General features: G+C 38.0%; 1 protein-coding gene across 1 annotated transcript in view; it reads left to right on the top strand.

Moving 5' to 3' along the window:
* Positions 1–17232, top strand: part of LOC119746105 (casein kinase I-like) — a 63399-nt gene that overhangs the window by 18489 nt on the left and 27678 nt on the right. Inside the window, exon 4 of the mRNA XM_038222898.1 lies at positions 4314–4383. Within this exon, the coding sequence (XP_038078826.1) occupies positions 4314–4383 (70 nt within the window). The remainder of the gene's footprint in view (positions 1–4313; positions 4384–17232) is intronic.

Below are 17232 nucleotides of genomic sequence, written 5' to 3'. Positions count from 1 at the left end.
ATTTCCTGTAAGTGGAGTTCAAAACCTTTCTTATTCATTGTCTGATAAGTTACTTAGTAATTGGTAAAGTTGGTTACAGGTGCCTGATCCCATAATCTGGAACCGATTCCTGACATCAGCGTTTGGGTGCTTGGGTACCCGGTTCCGATGCACACCCTATAGTGATGACCAAGTTTTAGCCTAGAATTGATACCATAATAATGATCATCTTTGGTTCATTTTTGTCCCCCCCCCCCCCCCCTCTCTCTCTCTCTCCCTCTCTCTCTAAACTTGAAACTTCTGAAATTACATGAACAGGTACTACATGTAGTGTTGAGTGTATTCACGTTAGTCTATGGTCTGCACATGTGCCTCAAAGTGAGAGTATCAATAATGTTGGAAGGACTAAATCCAGTCTATGTATATATGCTGCTCTTTTCCTGGATGTGTTGACAGTGTGTATCTAAGGCAGGCGGGGAACCTGTAGGCCGACTGGTTTCCATAATAGAAATCTCCCCATTCATTGTCACCAGTTTACATTCGGTGCTTGTATGGCCAATGATCTTACTATTGATTTGGGGTTTCTATTTGAGTGGAATAAGGCTTTTGTGTACTGTATTTCAAGTCTGTCTGCTTTGTATTGACATACAAAGATTGATTTATATCATATAGATAGTGTGTGTACAATCATTTATTGTATAGATCTTTGAATTTAGAACTAAACTTTTAGTGGTCTATATTTACCAGTATACATGTATATGAACTCATAAAATTACTTCTGTTTGTGAATTGCATGTGATGCAAGCAAGTTTGTTGAAGTTTATATTATAGTTTTGAGGCCAAAAAAATATAATGAAAAAATTGTCTACATATTTTTTGCATTTTAGTTATTTATTTCTGCAGTGGAAAATATTCACCCTTATTCAGAGAGCCTTTTAAAAAAAAGCCGACAATATGAAAAATTTCAGAAAAAAATTCCAGTCGGTCATCTTTTAATTAAAAAAAAATAAGCAATGATGTACTGTTGTATGTAAGTGTGCATATAAGTTAAGTATTACAAAAATACTAAATAGCTCTTGTATGGATTGTGTAATGGGTGATTTGATTGTTTTTCTCCACATGTACTTAAATTCAAATTTTACTGTGTAGTACGTTCTAGCCCCTCAGGTGTCAAAATGAGGTGTGTTAAAATCATCAACTCATAACTGACGTGCAAGTTGCTGTAGACACAAAAACCGTGTCAATTTTATCCAACATTTACAGTACTAATGTACATGTAAACAGGCCATGTTGAAAATAGATCTTTGGCACTTACGGTACATGTAACTTGTAAGTGACTACAGGTACTGGTTTACAATTACATGTACAGTGCACATGTACGTTCTTGAAGAGCTCTCCAATTATGTTATTGATTTTCATAAGGTCACTGATTTCAATGGGTCTTAATTTCTAGTCTGGCTCTTGAGTGATGCAGTGTACACAAGCACAAGTGGTTTTACATTCACGTGTGCTTGGTATGGTTACTGGACATGTTATGCATGTTTACATGTCGGTCACAACATCACGTTACCATGCCAAAAACAATACATGTACATGCATGTAAAAAATTATATGAATCCGTAATGTCCCCTTAAATTTGATTCTTAAGATATATAATGCAACATTCACAGTAAACTTGGTCAAAAACTTATTTGTAGAGTTTGTAAGTTTCTCAGACTCTTTTCAATGTACATTGTACATTCATTTATATAATGTGTACAAAGTAATTTGCAGGAATAGTCACATACATGTACATGTAAAAATGTACATGTACATGTTATCACACTATACACGTAAATGTATGTACATGTATACACTTGCTACATTTTTTAAAACTCTGCAGTTTATACAATGTAGAGTTTTTTTTTCAATTTAATATTTCATACTTCATTACATGCTTACAGTTAACACAAATTTCAAATTAGCAGCCCTTTAATTGGTTTTGATGTTTTAATTTGAAATTTGCCTGCACATTTTATCTGTCTGAAATGCTTTGGGTAAAAAAAAAACAGGAATGTACACGTACACATATATATACACGTACATGTAGAATCCATACTGGTACAAGTTTTGTTCATGTGTGTTGTACCATGGAGAAAATGGTTGTACATGTACATGTACATTGTAAAATCTTCAACCACACACCCTCTTTTGTTCTACCCCAGACATGAACTAATAATCTAATGCTCGACCATGCAAGAAGTTGTACATCTGTACAGCGTGTTCGTCACGCAACGTCAGAAATCTGCAGCTGTCGTCAATTAAATGATGCGACGGTACTAGCCGGTCTTCTGTTCATCAAGGGCCTAACATATGTAACATCAATTGATCATTAGGACCAGTTAATTGTGCGTTTCGTTGTCTGATAACTCTTTTTAATGATGGGTCGCGACTGATCTGAAAGGTCACTCAAGGTCGCTTAAATAAGACAAAATAGGATCAGTGCTGGAATACTTGAAAACATACCTTCCTATTTTAAGTTTTATGAGAAAATTCTTGCTCAAAGTGAATATAAGACTAGTACCAAATACCCTGGATTTTTTTTTATATATAGTTTTTTGCATGCTTTAGCAATGGAATCCAGTTACTAAATTGTGTTTTCTCTATTTTCTAGGGCTGTTTATTTTCGAATAATTTAGTATTTGATTGTTTGAAACTGACCAAATATTTGAATATTCGAAACTCGCCGATCAAGTTTAACACACGCCAGCCGCAGCTGCCTTTCTTGTTGGTCAAACATTGCATACAAAGCGCGCCAGTTAAAATTTGCATGCGGGGACGGATATTATTGGCCCCTGGAGTGTTTTGCAGTAAAGACTCCATTTAACTGTCAAGGGAGTTTACCATCTATGAGAATGGGACCGATAAACAAGCATTGACAAAAAAGTTGCCGTCGACAAAAAAGTAGCATCCGACAATACAAACGCAAATTTACGATTAAAATGACACCACAGTCATGTACGCATACATGGTTTTTGCTTTTCAAATATTCAAACTGGCAAAAAACTATTCGAATATTCCGTTGATGATCGAATATCCAGTATATTATTTGATGCATCTTTCTTAAGATTTTGAGCAATTTTGTTGCTTCAAACGAAAAAAAAAGATGGACTTTTTTAGTAGCATTAAGCACCGATTTGGGACTACTAGACACGTACATAAGTGTAGCCTGTTTTTGTTCAATCCACAATGCATGTACATTGGATAAATTGCACAATATGTTGGATGATATTATATTTTTGCTGCTTTGTCATGTGCTTTTTTTTGCTGACAGTTTTACAGAGGATTCCTCTCTTAAGTATTGTAAAAGGCTTTACATGTGAATAAGAAAAATGAATAAAAAACACTTTGTCAAAAATAAATCTGATTATATTTTTACAATGCATTTTAGAAAGCTGTTAGGGCTCCACATCGCCTGTGCACATTGAATACAACGCTTCTTTAAAAAATGAAGTCAGCCCAAGGTTATGCGTAATGCATCACATCCCAACGATGTCATGCATCCAGGAATAATGATAATAATGCAGGGACCCATAGGGACTTGCCAGGAATAGCAGGCATCGTTTCATTTGCCTTCGTTCTGATGCTGAGCACACTTCGCTGCCAGAAGAGGGCAGTACAGCTTAGGCTATGTCAAAATATGAAATTGATTGGCTCAATGCTGTTCTGGTACAATTTTCAAAACATGTCACACAATTGTACAGATGTTCTCTTTTAACATGTGTATCCAGATTTGTCATGATGTTCTTGTTGTCTGGTTTCCTGACCCTATGCTGCAGACGAAACGGGACAATTTATAGACGTCAGGGAATTGTGGGGTCAGGGAACCAGACTACCGGTAGTTGGCTATTAAAATGCCCATTTATAGGTATGTTATGCAAACAAAATGTGGACTTACTAAATTTGGTCAATTGGGGTAGTAGTTGAAAAAAAGGCCGTTTTTTTCCAACGATGTTTGACTGAACCATTGTTGGAAGATGATGCAAAAGTCCACTTTTTTTTTAAATGACCGCATACCAGGCGCAGTGATTTCACACTATAGACTATTAGTTACATGTACGTACATTCCAGTAAGGTATTTGATACTTATTTGGTAGTTTCATTTTTTAATGTTGGCAATTGTACATGTACATACCACTGTACAACATTTGGACAGTGTAATGTACATTTGGACATCAAGGCGTTTTACCCAATACATACATGCACACCATTAATTAAGTCAAATTTCAATTTTTTTTTTCATTAATATTTTCAGCTTTTTTTCTTAACTCTTGGTATTTTTCTTTTGACTGCAGGAACCCATGAAATCCAGAGCACCCCAGCTTCATCTAGAATACAGATTTTACAAGATGCTGGGACAAGCAGGTTGGTGCATGTCTACTTTCTTCATTTCAAAAATAATCTTTTTTTTTTCTGAAGGGCCTTTTATACATTTTGTATTTCGTCTTGTCTTATTATGACTCAATTTTTTCCCCAAAAGAAAGTTAAATGATGAATTTCTGAGGACCTGTTGTTTGTATCTTTTGTTACATGAAGGATAATGCTTAAGTTTTTAATGTGGGTTGGTGTTGAAAAATGGGAGTTCTATTTGTTGGGGGAAACAAAAGAAATTCCATGGTTCTGCAAGTCCATTGTCCTACACAAGGTTGCTCTCGGCAGGTTGTCAGTTCTTCATTGAATATTCACCCCCAAGTGAAAACATTAAGCTACATATTGATGGCCCAGTTTCAAACCCCCAGACTCATGCCATCATATCAGTTACCCTGGTATGGCTGGCTGGCACATCATGCTGGGCACAAACACAAATTTACCAAATCAAATCATATTTGTTGAAGAGCGCAGGGAAATGCAACTTTAACCCTAACCCTCCTTAATCCTCCAAAATCCTCAAGGCGGATTGTGGAGGATTTTGGAGGATTGAGGCTGAATGGCAAAAAACGTCGGTTGATTTTGGAGGATGCATTATGTCAAGTTCGTAGGGATGCAACCTTGCAAATAAATTCCCATAGACACTAGTGCTAAATACCCATACTTCAAAATTCTTTTAAAAATACTCAGAACTCTCACAGGTATTCAAGCTGCACAGAAAAATGATGATCAACATTTCATCTTTCGTTTTCTTTTCATTTTTTGGTGGGTTGACCATTGACTTTTCGAGATATTCTCACCCAAAGAAGACGACCTCTATTTTCCCCAAAGTGGAAAAGTAGCCATCTTGAAAAACGATCCCTCCACAACATGGCAAAATAGCGCCACTTTTGAGCCCAATAGCATCCAAAATGCTCAGAATTGGAAGCCCCAAGTCCGGGCCAGAGGTTCATTACCATATCTCTTCAATTCCCCAAGTTTACGGCGCTCAGAACTCTCTAATATAGAATATTTTGAGGGTATAACTTTTATTCATGAGCTCGGCGGACGGATTTAGGCCTATTTACCGGTGTGCACCGGTAGGCTGTACCTGACATTGTTTATGTTTGAACAGTCTTGCATAAATGAGGCCTTCATTATGCTCGACATCATCCGCACTGCTTCTGAATGTCACCCGGCACTGCCTCAACCCAAATAACAGTGATTGTTGGAGGATTGAGGCAATGGTCACCTCCACTGAACAAATTCAAGAAATAACGGATGATTTTGGGCGATTGAGGCTGAATCCAATTTTTACATGCTGGCAATTGGAGGATTCTGCAGGATTGAGGATGCTTCCTAGCCATAAGGGCCTTGGGGGGCTAGCGTTAAAATTAAGCATACTTTTTTCTGAGTAATTCCCTTTTTGAGTTATTCAGTCATTGTGCAGTATTTGCCAAAGCTCCTGTAATGGGCAGTTTTCCCTTTTGGCCTTGCCTATACACGTAGGTTTCGATCGTTAAACACTGTGCGGTGACGCTGTGTGCCCTGGTGACGACGCCATGTGCCCATGTCACTTTCTCAGTGCACATATCTTATTTAGTGCGTGGCAAGACATGCCAAGTGTCAGACAGTGCCCCGAGTATTACAAGTCTCTCGGCGGAAATCATAAATATTGCAGGGCGCAGGCTGCAAATAAATCAGCAATTTGTGTGGATGGAATTTTGATTAATTCATTTCATCGCCGGGACACAATAAGTCCTGACAGTGATATGAAAAAGTAAAATTGTGCCCACATTTTTACACGTGTAGGATTTTTTCTACTTGAAACTTGTTTGGTCGTGACACACTGTGTAAAATTTTTATAAGTACATGTACATCATATTAGAAAAAAAGCTGACAAGAAAAGAAACAAACATTGTCATTTCCGGAAGTGCGAGGGAGAAAATACATAACAATGACTTGACTTGTGTATGTATTTCAAACTATAATCCGCGTGATACAATGTAATGTACCGGTACATGTACATGTCGGAACTTAAAAATGTTGGTGAAATTTAGGCCAAAAGAAATAGTTCCGCTTCTGATTACATGCCATTCCAAAATAGGGTAGGTAGGTAGGGATTTTTTTTGGGGGGGGGGGTGCAATTTTTGTGTGTGTACGATCATGTGGTGGCGTCTGTGTGTAGTCAAGGGTAAAAGGTAGCAATTGATTGTTTTGGGTGTTTTCCCCTCATTTTTCCCATTAAAAAAATAGGGTAGGGGCTGTCAGAATAGGGTACATAAATGTAGTAGGGAAACCTGAAGCAGAACTTTTTTTTTTACCTTACACGTAAGTAGCTTGTGGACATAATGCATAATAGCATGAGGATACATTCAGTGTACATGTGTATGTACCTGTACATGTACGTTTATATTTAATTGTGCGTTGTTTTGAAATTTCTTTTTCAAAAAACATAAAACCTCCTTGAAACTGAAAGTACCGTATTTAAAATTGATGATTGGGAATGAAACACATCATTGTCAGTGTACTTTTAATGGAAATAGTACATGTATCTGTTTGTACATGTACAATGCATCGGGTGATTTCATCATGTGATTTCATGCATCATGTGATTTCACAAAAAACAATGTATACAGTTTCACTGTGTATGAAGAGATAAACATCACGTGCATGAGTATATTTATTTATCAAATGATTTTTATTATTGTAAGTTTATTAGTATTTCAAGATCGCCCCATCAATTATCTTTTTTTTCTCGGGCCCTTTCTGAATTAAACAAGGCAGAGAATACATTATTATGTGGCCCTTTGTTAAAAAAAAATTCTCCGAGTCCTAATCAAATTTTCAGAAAGGTCATTGAGAAGTTGTTGGTCTCGTAACTGGATTCTGTTGCTAACGCACAGAAAACGCAGGCACACTTAAAAAAAAAACACACCTTCAATATTCAAATTAGGTTTTGCCCTTCACCGACGTATAAACACTGTACTCAGTGTGTTACCTCCCAAGTGAAAGTTGGAAAAAAATCACTCGAACCCACAACCTCCTGCTTTCCAGTACAGATGTCTTACCACTTGACCACTGAGCTAACGGGATCGGTTGGCTGGTTCGAATCTGATGTACATACATGCAGCAGCAATGATTGTTCAATGATTGTTTTCTTTGGAATTATACCGTTTCAGGCAGAATAATTTCAGACCTTGTACCCGTCGTTACTTTAAGCAAGGTTTTAGTCATGAAATACGGTAGGAAGATCCATTTCTGGTTACTTACACATGTTCCTACATTTGTACATGTACGTGCCTTTAAAATAAAACACATGAATTGATTCCTAACATACCCCAAAATTAAATTAGTCACATGTCGAAAAGATTATAACCTTGGAGGGCAACTCATCAATACAGTTGTATCTAAGACAGCTTACCCATTCCTATTGGTCAAGAAATGTCACGTGGGTGGTTTTCAGCGGTTGAAAAAACACGGACTGGTTTTAAACACTTTTTTCGGGTGTCGCATGAAATTTGGACTCCTATGAATTTGGTCCCTATTACTCTTTCATTGGTTGAAACCTCACACGTGACCGTTCACTCTCCACACTATCTTCACTTACCGGTAGGCATGCATGCACAATACTACCCATGTGTCTGTATTTCATAGTCCTAAATGCACACTACACTGGCACCGCTGCATTCTGCACCACATCGTAAAGTACCGGTACGTGCCACATGCGCGCCAATCTCTGTTTTAAAAGGAGATTTTAGTACTACTCACGCAAGGCACCGTGAACATAGCTACTGGTAGAGGGGTGTTTCACAAAACATGAAGTAAAATTGTTGAACAGAATTGTTGGAAATTTCTAATTTTTGACTTGCTTTGACTTTGTGACCAAAAGTATGGCTGGGTCCTGGTTGCCAGCGATAATGGCCCGGGCCGAAGGCGAGAGCCTTCATCCGCGTCCGGGCCGCTAGCTAGTTATAACGTAATTTGTACTGGCCAAGCACATATTTAGGCCTACATGTTTGTACTGCAACCTAACTACATTGTAGATCGGTCAAATGTACTGGGACATGTTCATGAACATGTACATCAAATCGAAATTGAATGACGAAACCTTTAATCACGTGTGCAAGTGTTTATTTATCACAGGTGTTTATTAGTGTGGCTCTTTGACATTTACTGATCACCCTGGGAAGCGAGACTTCCACTTAGCCCTGTATTATTTCCTGTTGCCCACACGGAGCCTAAACAAACTCAGGTTCAAAGTAAAACAAGGGAGATGATGATAAAAACAACAGACTGGACTTTTCAAGTGTTAATTGTGCTTGTATAGGGATTACTCGTTATGGCCTCAGCGTGTGTTAAAGGATACTGTACCCAAGTTGTACAAGTACATGTCATGTACATGTACATGTACCTGTATGTACATGTATGTAGTACCATATATGGGTCATTCTATAAATTTGGGGTCCACTTTTTTGCCTGTCCCTGTTATACATATGTATGATGTTGTAATTCTGATGCACTCCTAGATGTAGTCGTCATCCAAGAGTGATTACGAATGTTAGCAAACTACCTACCCAACAAATAAGAAATTGTTTGAAGTCATTCTTAATGATACATGTACTTGAATGGCAAATTACAAAATACTAAGGTAACAGGGACAGGTAAAATGTCACAAAGGAAGCACACTTTTATTTCAGATTATTTTTCTTAAAATTGTGTGTGTGCTTGTTTTTTTTGTGTTGTATTTTTCCCCCTTATTTTATTGGGTTTTTTTTGCTGAATTTTAGTGTAATTTTTATTTATTTATGTACATGTACATGTGTGACATGAATAAATTGTCATGTGGTCACAGATTGACACATCGATACTTCATTCTCAACCCTAATCCTTCTAAATCCCTCAAAATCCATTGACCAAAGTGGTTTTTGAAGAATTTGTAGGATTGAGGAAGGTAGAGGCAAGGTGTTATTTACACAGACTCATTCAAGTCAATACAAAGAATCTGCCGCTGCTTTTCCACACAGTGGTATATTTGGAGGATTCTAGAAATGTCCATGCAAAAATGGGTTCGGGTTAAACATTTTAGCACCTGCACTTCCGTACATGTACATTGTTTTACATTGTATCTAATCACTGAAGAATCAGTAAAACCGCAGAGAGCTCGGGTGGTTTGGGGCATTTACAGTGAGTAAAAGGCAGGGCAGTTTTCGGGCGCTATAATCTCCCCATGATCTACAGTTCCCTCCACCCTAATATAAAACGGCATGTTTCCGTAACTGTCGCATTTTTGTCAAACCATCACCTCCGTTGACAATTTATTGTCCAGCTTGACATCCATCACGCACGTCATCCCTTCCCCCCGTTTGGCTGGAAGGCCCGTCGCGAAGGGAGCAAAAAAAATGTGACATGGAACGTGCGCTGAATTCAGTCCCGCCGCATTAGCCACAAATCGCCCCAGCCCTGCGTTATGATTTACAGAGCAGGGAGAACAAAATATTTTTAAAAAAATCAACGTCCCATCAGTTGACAAATAAAGCCGCAGCGCGAGTGCTCAGTAATCATTCACGATAACGAGGAGCGTACATTTGTCACTCGGTGACAGCTTTGTCTTCAGTGGAGATGCCTTCTCTTGTAGTGGTCACAGATGTCATTGAACGGACACGTTTTTGTTATTAACATTTAAGGGACATTATAATATTTTTGGTATTAAAGGGCCAATCTCAGTACCAGTTGACAATGTATTGTTCAATCACACAAGCCTGAGTCGAGTAGTCTTGGTCCCAGACCAAAATATTCTGACTATTTTGACAAATCTCAGGTCAGGTAGTCAAGACAGCTAAAAATAAACATGATTAAAACTGACAGGATCCTGTCAGAAAACATTGCGTTGACACTCGGATACATTCGAGACTGATTTTATTTACATGTATGTACATGTACCAACAAAGTACCTGTCGTGCTTGTTACCACTTTTGAAAATTGTGAGTTCTTGCATTTCAATTCATTGTTCGCATTTTAAATTTCAGTGACGCTATGCTTCACGTATGCATTTGTACAAGTGGCGGGCTTTGCTGCGTCATGTTCTATTTGTAAATGTGACGGCTATCTGACCTAAGATTTGTCAAAACAGTCAGAATCTGTTGGTCCGGGAACCTGACTATGAGTCCAGGTCATTGTAGTCCTATTCTAGGCATAAGTCTTGAAGACTCTTGAGGACTCTTGAAGAGTCCAAGTCTTCCCAGTCCAAACCGGGATCCGAGTCTCGAGTCCTGTAGCCTGAATTTTAATCAATAAACAAACAATAATACTCATCCGAACTAGTGATTCAAGACATGTTGCATGCATGCATGTATGCATTGGTTCACTCGCATATGGTGCATTTGAGGAATGTATAATAACTACAATTTCATCTAAATGTGAACAAATTCGTGGTGTCATAGTGTGAAATACATGTACATGCCTGACACAAAAAGGTGAGTGCCCAGCGGCAAAAGCACTCTAGTGTCTTTGATGGCTTTTTGACTGTTGAGGAGGTAGTTAGTATAGAGAGTTCACACTTTGCCTTTGCTGATGACTAGAAACACACTGAAACCAGGCCAAGGTTGCTTGCTTGTTTCCTGAACTTAATTGGAAGATCAAGTTACACAGTTCAAATTTCACATTATTGAGTTTTTGTTCAAACATTCGGATATATAGAGTCTGAAAACAACCTGAGCATAATTATCCTTATGACCTCTGATGTTAATTTGCATTCATAAATACCTCAGACAGTTTAGCTATTCCTATTGGTCGAGAGCCCATCACGTGGCCGGTCTTAAACGGATGATAAAGACATGGCTAGCTGGTCTTAAACACTTTTCCAGTGTCACAATAAAATGTGGACTCCTAAAAATCCAGTGCCTCTTACCGTTTTATTGGTTGAACGTTCACAATCCTCACATAGGCGTGCGCAACACTACCAGCGAGTCAGAATTTTATAGTTCTAAATTCAAAACGCAACACCCCAGGTGCGTTCTGCGCGACATCGCGCAGAACATGCTACGCGCGCGTCAATCTCCATAAAAGGGTTGTTTACATCTTACTCGCCAGCTGAACACTCCATTATTTTGCTAGAAGGATGTTTCAAAAAGCATGAAGTGAACTTGTTGAACAAAATCGGGATTTTTTGAACGAATTATTTGATTTTTTTTACCGAAAAGGTATTTATGAATGGGAATAAATATGTGCTCGGTCGGTATTTATCACTCTGTTTAAGACCGCTTAGAGTCTGGGTGCTGATAATTACCCTCGCTTCGGCTCGGGTAATTATCAGCACCCAGACTCTAAGCGGTCTTAAAAAGAGTGATAAAAACCTCCGGAGCACACATTTATTCCCTTAGTAATATTCACACACAAATGTATGCAAAAAACGGCATTACATGTACATATGTACAAATATGTGCCACAACTCGATAAATACTACATGTACGGTAGGCCAATCATTCTAGGGAAGGTAAAATCATCATGGACAATTATAAGTTCAAATACCAAAGCTGTACATGTATGCCAAAGACTCCAGTCTAACTGAGTACAATGTACCTGCTGCACTCATTAATTTAATCTAACATGAATGGCTATGACTGCATCGTTATTAATTGGCTACGGCTTGCATTACACATCAGTTATAAGGGAGCAGCTAAACCCACTTCCCATTGATATGTGTGTGTTATTGCTACTACCGGTGGTACTAGCCGTAGCCAAGGAAATGGACGTTGGCCCAAGTTCCCTCTGCGTCTCTCATCGTCAACTTCAGCTGCACGCTTGAGTGGGTCTTGATGATGTCATCAGTGTAATCCAACCTCCAGCCACGCATAATTAAAGGGAGTTTACACTGGGTCATAATTACCTGAAAATAAAAACAATCTTGATTGAGTTATCTAAACGGAATTGCTTGGCGTAAGATTAGTAATATCAAATGACCTGACTAGTTAAATTCATCCTTTGCACAAAAATAACAACTACTATAGAGTACTAGTGTGCCGCGTCTTTTGGTTCACACGCATCGCTATGGCTTAAGTGTGTGAAGACATCAGCACGCAGACCAGCACGTGACTCAGACAGCTGAAGTCATACTACGGTACTCTATACATTAGATGTTTGGCAGTGTTGTTTCAGACGAAAGCACCTTTGTGCACATTTCATTTTCTTACAGTTTGTCAAATGTTTGTTGTTGTAAAAAGATTGACTGTTGAAGTACATGTATTTCAAAATGATTCCATGGTCTAGTTGATTGAAAGTGGCCTTTTTTCAACCAGAACTTGTTCGGGCGACTGTACTATTTTGTTAAGTGCAACTCTGAAATACAATTCTGAAAGAATTTCCTCATATCTGTTTTAACTGCGTACATGTGCCTCAATTCTAGAGGGTAAAACATTTATGCGCATATTTAATAAAAAAGAGTAGCTACTGCTGTTTTGATAGCAACAATGCATTCAGCATAGCAAAACACAGATTCCTTGAATAGTTTTGGATTGCAACGGAAGTTGATCCAACGTGTGAAACAATGTTGTGAACATCAACAACCGAGTCGTGTGGTCATGTTGGCTAAACATGTTGCCTTAGTAACCTGATGCAGTTATCCGATCAGGAGGAATACCCCCTCCCGGGGGATCATATGATACCGTATTATCCCGCCGGAAAGCTTGATCTTTCATTGGTGAAATTATTTTTTTTTTTTCAATTCCCTGGCTCAGACAATCTCCAAAGACGTCTTGCTGTTAGCATGTGGTTTTTTTTGGCTTTCCAGACATTTCGCTCGCTCTTTTTTGTATTGTTTTTTCCCCAGTTCATGTATACAATCTAAGAAAGCCTTTGGGTATCCGTGTCTTGGAAGACCAATCATACGGGACAAATTAATCTGTACCGAAGTCTGTCTCGGATTTCGGCGCAGAGGGTTCGAGCGGGTGAAATGCGCGTGTCGGTTTCACTGTCCGATACAATGGGCATAACATTGAAATGCGCATGAAACTTAAGCAAGTGTAGAAGGATGGAAACATCTGGCTATATCATGATATACTGAAGCATGAAATTGCAAACATCCCTTTCAAAAACTTGAAAAAAAAAATTCTTTAAACATTTAGTCTAGGTCGGACACTTGTGTGTAACTGTATGGAAGAGACCAATTAAGTTTTAAACTGGATTTAAAACTTGGTCAACAGAAAATTTGATATTGACTGAACTAAAAAAGAAGAATTAAAAACAAACAAACCAATACAGCCCCGCCAAAACAAAACAAAAATATTTAAAATGAAGACAGATTTGCCTGTAAATACAAGAGTGTTCCGATACTATTCAAAACTTTAAAAACAAAGTTCCTTTTTGTCCAGAGACATGTACCGGTTAAAGTGCCAAATGCAGTAAATAAATGGACAAGAAAATCATTCTTCATCAGTTGCTGATTTTTTTTTTCTGGGAACCTTCCAAAATAAAAATAAAAAATCTGACCGCAAAAAAAAACACCCTGATTTGGAGAGTTCTAATACGAAATATAATGATTAGGCTCTACTGTTCCGTATTCAACAACATCGTACTCAACCATAATGGATTGTTAGCATAGTGGGTAGAAGGGGCATTAATAATCAAAAAAATAGTCCTGCTGATATTTGCAATGTACATGTGTACCTTTAAGGTCATTCATCCTATTAGTCTTTTCCGTGCTCTATGGAAGGATAATTTGCAAAACGTCCTTAAAATATGAAGCCATTTTGGGGAATCTAGTCCAAAAATAGTGTACTTGAAGTCACAGGTGAATTTTCTCTCAGGAATAATTTTCCTGATGAAAGTGTCATTGAAAACCATCACACAACATCTTATTAAAATTTCCTGTTGGAAATGTACATGTATGCCTATCAGTTTAACTGGTTTTGTTTTTCCACAAAAAGTATTTGAATGAAAAAAAGTTCATTATTTGTAGCTGAATGAGTGAATAGTTATGGGTTTTTTTTCCTCAGTAGCATCAAAGTATAAACCTTTTTTCCAAAATAGTTGAAAACACAACTCAGGAATGACAAATCAAAATGAATTCTGAAAATGGCAAATCATCCGACCCTCTAGCAACGCGCCGTGAAAACTGAACTTTCCCATGTACGTCGTGTACACAGAGCACAATTACCATTAGTACATATGAATAATTAATTAGCCATAATTCCAAAACCCTTTGACCTATAGTCATGAAATTTCTTGGGTATGTTCATGATGAGTTGCTCTATGCATGAACCGAGTTTCAAAATTTTTCGTCACTCGATGGCCGAGATCTTAGGGGGCAGAATCCCCCCCCCCCAAAACATATATGTACATGTATGTATATTCTGTGCTAATTGGTGTCCTTTCAGTCAAAATCAATCAAGTGACTGTTTTAACAGTTAAGAGCTCCCAGCCTACGCAAAGCAGGATTGACTGGCTGTGACTGTTTATGTAACTTGATACAGCTACGCTTTGTCTGTAGGTGATTGATAAGCCAGCTCTGCTAGTTGCCTGTGTTTTTTTGTCTGTTGACTGAATTTGACTAGTCACAGTGCTTGCTTGTATATTATCTGACTGTTGGTGACTAGCCTGTGTATTAAGGCATAGCAGGAGAAGTGGATGGATTTTTTTACTGTCTGTGACTGTTCAGATGGCAGAAGGATTAATAACATTTTAACTCTTGGTGATAAAATTTAAACATGCCGGGTAGATGTACATGTATGTAGGTGGTTATCTAAATCCTCGAATTGGCAGTTGGATGAAAATGCATACAGTCGATATGTGCAATCCATGTATGTCATACAGTGTAGCAACTCCAGCAGTGGTTTTCAGCATGGAGGTAGGCCCAGCATGTAGCCATTTTGTTTTGTGTTAAGCCTGCCGTCTATTAAAACCCAGCGAACAGAACAGGTTCATGTGTAAAAGAGGTCAGTCAGTGTCGATAGCTCGGTGAAAATGAACCACCCAAAACTTGGCAACCGTAAATAATGTGAATGCAATAAATCGCATTGTCGTGCAAAAAAAAACATCTCTGAGAATTTTCGCAGTAAATCTTGTGGGTCTGAAATTGTGTGTTTCCATTTTGTGCGAACAAAATGACGATGTGAATGTCGGTGGTGTTGTTTTTGTTTTGATATTCGGTGCCACCGTTCTGAGTCCCCTGGGCAAAACATCTGGTTCAAACCGGCTTCGCCGCTTGTTGGGATTAAAGAGCTGATATGCATGTTGTTTTTCATGTTTCTTGCATGGACATGTATACTAGTTAACCAAAGCCTATAAATTTCTAAATTTGCAGTACATTTTATGAATCTCTTTGTGAACAATTCCTTTAAATTCTTCCTTGAATTTAGAAGCATTTCCAAGACTACCTTTAGTGTTTAAAGGGAATGTACATCATTGGCTTTTGCTGTAATTTTCGGAAATGAACTATTTTGATGGGTTAGTATAACAGATCAAATATTGTTACACTGACATGTTTGAAGTTTTTTGTTTAAAAATACTTTAAAAAACCAAGAAAACCAAAAATGTTCAAGTAGTCTGGTTCCCTGACTCCACTAAAGATGAAATGGATCAATTTATAGATGCCGGAAAATTGTAAGGTAATGGAATCAGTCTAACTGGCCTGCACCCGTTCAAGAACATGTAACCAATAGCAAACAAAATTTGGACTGAAAAAAAGGGAAATTTGGAGCAGTAGTTGAAAATAGTTAGGTTTTTCCAATGGTGGTCGGCCGACCACCGTTGGAAATTTATACAAAATACCACTTTTCTTGAAAAGGACTTCACACATGGTGCCATAATTTTACAGGATGCTTTAGACTGTCATTTACCAACATCCTAGTAAGGTATTTCGTAAAAACTTGGTAGTTTTGTTTTTCGATATTTGCAAATGTTGTATGTTCCCTTTAATTGATTTGAACCATTTCGGTTCATCAAAATTTTGATATGCCTTTTAGAAAGCTTTGGCTAGGATCAAAATCTAAAGCACTTTGGTTTTTCACGATTTTAGGTTTTGGCTAATTCTCATCTTAATTTGGTTTCCTTGTAAGAAAAGGGGTAATTAGTTTTTTGGATGGTCATACATGTATGTTTACATGTAGTATTCAGTTTTCATAACATGTACATGTATATATAATTTATACAAAGCTTAGCATGCAGGTTCGTACTTCATGCGAATGTGAAGCGAATTGTGTTAAACTTTTGGGCAATTCCACGGTTACTCACGTTACGAAAATGTAACGTGACGGTGAGTAACCGATTTTGTGCGTCTTGTTTATCATACATAACACATTTTTCTGGATGTCATCTTTGGTGCTTAGGTAGGTCTAGGTCTACTCTATCTACCATGGGGATAACAGTTATTAAACCTTTTCAGTAAGGTAATTACAGCCCAAGGAAACTCAGAAGTACATCAAAAATGTAACGTGAGTAACCGTGGAATTGCCCTTTTGCAAATTCACTTTCGCGCTGACTATGAACAGGAGTTATGTACAAACTGTACAGATAAAGGTTCTTGCAAACATACTTGTACCGTAGCTTGAAATGGTTCTTGAAGTGCACTGAGAGCAGGATTTTATCTGTTCTCTCAGCACATGTGCATTACATCAGATGAGCTTGGATGCGTTTTCTCTGAGCTACGGAAATTTGAGGAGAACCTTTACGTCATCACATCTGTAAATCGTATGCCGTACTTTTACATTGATACATGTGCTTTTGTACCGTACCTTGGCCCAATTCCATACATTTGGCTGGATAGCTCAGTTGGTAGAGCACCGGAAAGGTAGTCCGGAGGTTGCAGGTTCAAACCCCGCTCCAGTCAATTTCTTTGTTCACTATAAAAAATTAAAAACTGATAATGCACCT

This window comes from Patiria miniata, unplaced genomic scaffold, assembly GCF_015706575.1.
Source record: "Patiria miniata isolate m_02_andy unplaced genomic scaffold, ASM1570657v1 HiC_scaffold_7, whole genome shotgun sequence".
Taxonomy (NCBI): domain Eukaryota; kingdom Metazoa; phylum Echinodermata; class Asteroidea; order Valvatida; family Asterinidae; genus Patiria; species Patiria miniata.
Note: the sequence above shows the minus strand (reverse complement) of the source record. Positions and strands in the feature narration are given on the sequence as shown.